This window comes from Labrus bergylta, chromosome 6 (genome assembly GCF_963930695.1).
Source record: "Labrus bergylta chromosome 6, fLabBer1.1, whole genome shotgun sequence".
Classification (NCBI taxonomy): domain Eukaryota; kingdom Metazoa; phylum Chordata; class Actinopteri; order Labriformes; family Labridae; genus Labrus; species Labrus bergylta.
In genome coordinates this window covers 1,162,772-1,167,771 of record NC_089200.1, presented here as the reverse complement: position 1 = coordinate 1,167,771, position 5,000 = coordinate 1,162,772, and the positions used below count along the sequence as shown (strand labels likewise).

The 5,000-nt window shown below is 46.4% G+C and overlaps 1 protein-coding gene across 1 annotated transcript in view; it reads right to left on the bottom strand.

Moving 5' to 3' along the window:
- frem1b (Fras1 related extracellular matrix 1b) overlaps positions 1-5,000 on the bottom strand; it is a 42,737-nt gene that overhangs the window by 22,857 nt on the left and 14,880 nt on the right. The window contains 4 exon segments of the mRNA XM_065956268.1: positions 3,275-3,469; positions 3,777-3,960; positions 3,962-4,030; positions 4,105-4,228. Coding sequence (XP_065812340.1) covers positions 3,275-3,469; positions 3,777-3,960; positions 3,962-4,030; positions 4,105-4,228 — 572 coding nt within the window.

The following is a 5,000-nucleotide window of genomic DNA, read 5'->3' as shown; positions in this document are numbered from 1 at the left end:
ACTGCGTCTTTATTCACAGCTAATTAATTAGACCATAAACACCACATACATCCCCCGTAAACCCCCCCCCCCCCCACACTAATAACCACCACACCCTGCCCAGCATGGTGGTGCCGCTGCAGAATGAATGGTGAGATATGCTGGCAGGATTAGAGAGTTATCCCGCCGCTGATAGCTCTGCGCTAATCCAGCTAGCGAGACGCCTCGTAACACGTCGACTATTGTGAGCGAGGGATGCTCCTCTGTCTGCTTTTGTTTGTAAAGACGTTTATTGTCCGCTGTCCACCGTCTCCAGGGGAACACACACAAACACACACACACTGAGGTAATCTTACCCTGGTGTGTGTGTGTGTTTGTGTGTGTGTGTGTGTGTGTGTGTGTGTGTGTGTGTGTGTGTGTGTGTGTAACACCAGCAGACAATGGGCAGATTGACTTAAAACATGTCAGTGCCAGCCTCGCTTGCCGGCTCGATATGCTGAGAAAACAAACAAAGATACACACAACAAACACACACTGCAAAAAAACACAACATGACAGAAATTTAACCCTTCATGTTGAATTCAATTTAAAATGTTTTTTGTCCATTTGTGAGTGTAGTTACTGAAAGTTTCTAGAAACAGGCATCTTAATCAGAGGTCAGAAACACCTCGCTCAAATAAAAACCATGACAAGTTTTTGGGGGTTTTTGGTACTCGGGTATCAGTTTATAAGAACGTAGAACGGGAACATATAGACAATGACAGAGGCCGGTCGTGCTCTCCTCCAGGTCAGAGTCCTGGATCTCTGAGCTGATAGCTTTACAACGTGGTCTTATTTTAAAAGAAAAGCTGTTTGTCAGCGACTTTGAAGACAAAATCACAGAAGTCAGAAGTGTTTCCTGAACATTGTTGGATTTTCAAACAAGTGCAGTCAAGAACACAACGGTGTTCATCCTGCTGTAGGGCGGTCCTAAAAACATTCATTTGAACCTCTGGTGAAAAGTTCAAGTTCAAAATGTGATGAGCTGTTTGAAGTAGTTTGCAGTTTGATCCAGCAGAGGGCACTCTCAGTGTAACTTGACCATGGTTTTGTGTTGGCGCAGCGTGTGAGCGTGTGGGGTTGGTTTGAATGTGTTCAAACGTTATTTGTAACATCACTTTTCTAATGCGTTATGTTGATTTAGAAAACATTTTTCTCATTTTTAAAACGCTCATGCTTCAGATTTAAATATCTGCAGCTCCAAAACAAAAGGAACAAAAACAGGAACAACTAGAAATATCAGATTAACAGATGTGAAAATGTCCGCCAGACTTTACGCAGAGAGAAAACATTCACACGTTGTCTCTGTAAGTGTGCAGCTTATTCTTATTCCCTCTGCTGCTTCCTTTGCTTTGTTCCCTTCTCTGCAGCGGTGTTAGTCAGAAAATATGTGAAACATAAAGTTTAAAATGTGCAAATGGAACGTCTTCCACTGCAGGATGTGAGACTCACTTCATGTGCAGAGGTCAGAGGTCGGGGCTGCTGTAGAGCCACGGGGAGCTAATCGTTCAGCTAATGTGACAAAAATAATGTTTTTGGAAGAATTAAAGCCAATCAATACTAAACGATGTGACAGTAAAGTATTGTAAATGTATCTCTTGTGCACGCTCAGTTAGCGTTCTGATCGACGTTGAAATATTTTTTTTCTATTTTTAGGAAATTTCGATTTTTAAAGCGAGCAAAAATCATGTAAGACTATTTTCTTTTTGCAGTGTGCAAACATGTAAATTCAATGTCTTTCTCTCTCTCTCTCCACACACACACACACACACACACACACACACACACACACACACACACACACACACACACACACACAATCTCCCAGTCCTCCCAGTGTGAGTCCCAGTGGTCACTGGTCTCCATTGATAACCACAGAGCTCCTCCAATCCCTGTTTTTGGCTCAGACTCCAGCGAGAACTACAACCTTCCCCAAGAGAGAGAGAGAGCGTGTGTGTGTGTGTGTGTGTGTGTGTGTGTGTGTGTGAGTGTGTGTGTGTGCCCCCCCCTCCCAGATGTCCCCTCTCCCCATGCAGAGTGTGTGTAGGACTGATAGGTGATGGCGTGTCGTCGGGTCAGAGCTGCATGCTTCTTTAAGAGGATTAGAGGATTGTAGGCAGTGAAGACCAGGACACACACACACACACACACACACACACACACACACACACACACACACACACACACACACACAAAGTCCCCCACTGGATTCAGATTTAGACATGTTTCTGTGAAACCTCACTCATAGATAGAAAAAAATCTAAACCTTGTAAATGTCAAAATTTGAACATATTTTTAGACCATTTAAATGTCAACAAAGAGGAAAGGAAACAATTCTTTTTGAGGTCAAACAGGTTTAAGTATAAAAAATACAAGAATCATCAGGGATGATATGACCTTTAACTATTCATTGTTTAAAGTTCTCTCAGCAGAGTACTATAATAATTTGTATAATTTTAAAGGTCCAATCAGTGAGCTGTGTAGAGAGTGAGATGATAAAGGTATCTTACTCTCTGATCATTAAGGAAACATGCTATGTTGAAGTGCTGGCTTCTCTGACAACAATGCAGCAGCCAGTATGTCCTCCTTCTAACTTTACATTCTGCTCCTGAATGCTCTGGATTTGTTTGGACCAGAGAAGGTAGGCGCTTTTAAGACCCCCCCCCCCCCCACACGGCCGTTTTGGACGCCCCTCAGTTTGTCAGATATGAGAGCAGTTATCAGGTCAACAGGTGTTGCAGCGATGGAAGCGGTCAAGAGAAGTGGTTCAGATAGAAGTGATTGTACCCGACCTAAAAAGCCTCTGCATGTTTCTAATAAGCTCCACGAGCAGAAACGTGCTCAAACTAGGATCAATATTGGAGATGCTTTTGAAAAATGGAGAGAGGTTAGAACACAGAAAGGTTTACAGACCCATGCAGAGCTGGATAAACACTGAAGCTTCAGAGTCCACCACATGGTGACCTGAGTGAGCATCCACTCTAGAGAGGAGGGGGGAGACAGCTCTCTATGATGTTTAGAATTCAGACTGCAGTACCCATTTTAAACACTAGGGGTCAGAGTTACATACTGCTCCTTTAACCTATAAAACGTATCAGTGCAGGACTCTCACTTTTGAAAGATTACTTTTATAGTATAGCCTACATACTTTTAAACATCAAGATCTTTTTACCACTCACACTACAAGAGCTTTAAACGGCGACCTTTGACCTTTAAAGGAAAGTAACCTGTGTGAACACAGATCCAGATCTCTTACCCAGAGTGATCGTCGGGACTTGGTTGTTGACGGGAAGAATGGTAATGTTGAGGTCGTACACAGGCAGCGTGCCGTGTAGAGGTACGGGAGGGGGCGGGGCGTCTCCGTGGCAACAGCCATCCGTCCCTCCCGCCTCCCCGTCGGAGATGATGAGGGTGATGGTGTCAGAAACGGGATCGGGCCCGATCTCTCCTCCTGAACACAAACGTGAACAAATGATAATCTGCACGGTGACTCCTGAAGACTCCCGAATCCTACCCGGGTTGCGTCTCGCCACCGGTCGCCCTTACTACTGTCCACCAGTGTCTCTCGTGGTTATCCTTATCACGGGAGACTTCCCCCAGACTCTTTCATGATGTAATCCTCAAGAATTCAAACCCTACATATCAAACATGTCAGAAACACCCCCACGATTACCAGAAAAGGAGGAATCGGACGACATCACAAATAAAAAAATCTAGATTTTCCCACGCGCCCTGAACGCATCACGATGCCCCCTCACCTGTGTGGACGTAGTACACGTGTCCCTGCAGCAGGTCCTGCTGGGAGAACTTGTCCACGCTGAGTCCGGCTCTCTGCAGCTCCCCTCTGCCCGGACTGCGAGCCAGCATGTAGGTCAGCCTGGAGTCCTCGCTGTCCCGGTCTGTGGCCGACAGGTAGTCCACCGTCACCTGGACGCGCCCCCCCCTCCTCACAGCTCAGCTCCCCCCGCAGACCCCCGCCCAGCTGGGGGGGTTCGTCATTCATCGGTAGGACCTGAGGACATCAGATCAGGGACTGTAAGTACTCCAGAAACCTGTGACAGGAAGTGGAGCGGGGATCCTGCTCACCTGTATCAGCAGAACGACGTCGGCTGAGTTCAGTCCGTCCGTCACCGTCAGAGCGACCTCGTCCTCCGTCGTCTCAGAGTCATCGTGGATGTACCTGAGACACAAAGTGTATTCACCTGTCTCACTCTCAAATCAGAAAAACCGGAGGAGAGATTTGGAGGAAAGATGAAACTGTATCACCCGTTTTCATCTCGCTGCAAACCTGAAACAGAACACTCTCTCTGTCTCTCTCTCTCTCTCTCTCTCACTCTCACTCTCTATATCTCTCTCTCTCTCACTCTCTCTCTCTCTCTCTCTCACTCTCTCTCTCTTTCTCACACTCTCTCTGTCTCTCACTCTCTCACTCTCCTCTCTATCTCACTCTCTCTCTCTCTCTCACTCTCTCTCTCTCACTCTCTCTCTCAATCTCACTCTCTCTCTCTCTCCCTCTCTGTCTCTCTCTCTCACTCTCTCTCTCAATCTCACTCTCTCTCTCTCTCTCTCTCTGTCTCTCTCTCTCTCTGTCTCTCTCTCTCTCTCTCTCACTCTCTCTCTGTCTCTCTCTCTCTCTCACTCTCTCTCTCTCTTTCTCACTCTCTCTCTGTCTCTCACTCTCTCTCTCTCTCTCTCCTCTCTCTCTCTTCTCACTCTCTCTCTGTCTCTCACTCTCTCTCTGTCTCTCTCTCTCACTCTCTCTCTGTCTCTCTCACTCTCTCTCTCTCACTCTCTCTCTCTTTCTCACACTCTCTCTGTCTCTCACTCTCTATCTCACTCTCTCTCTCTCACTCTCTCTCTCTCACTCTCTCTCTATCTCACTCTCTCTCACTCTCTCTCTGTCTCTCTCTCTCTCTCTCACTCTCTCTCTGTCTCTCTCTCTCTCTCTCTCACTCTCTCTCTCTCTTTCTCACTCTCTCTCT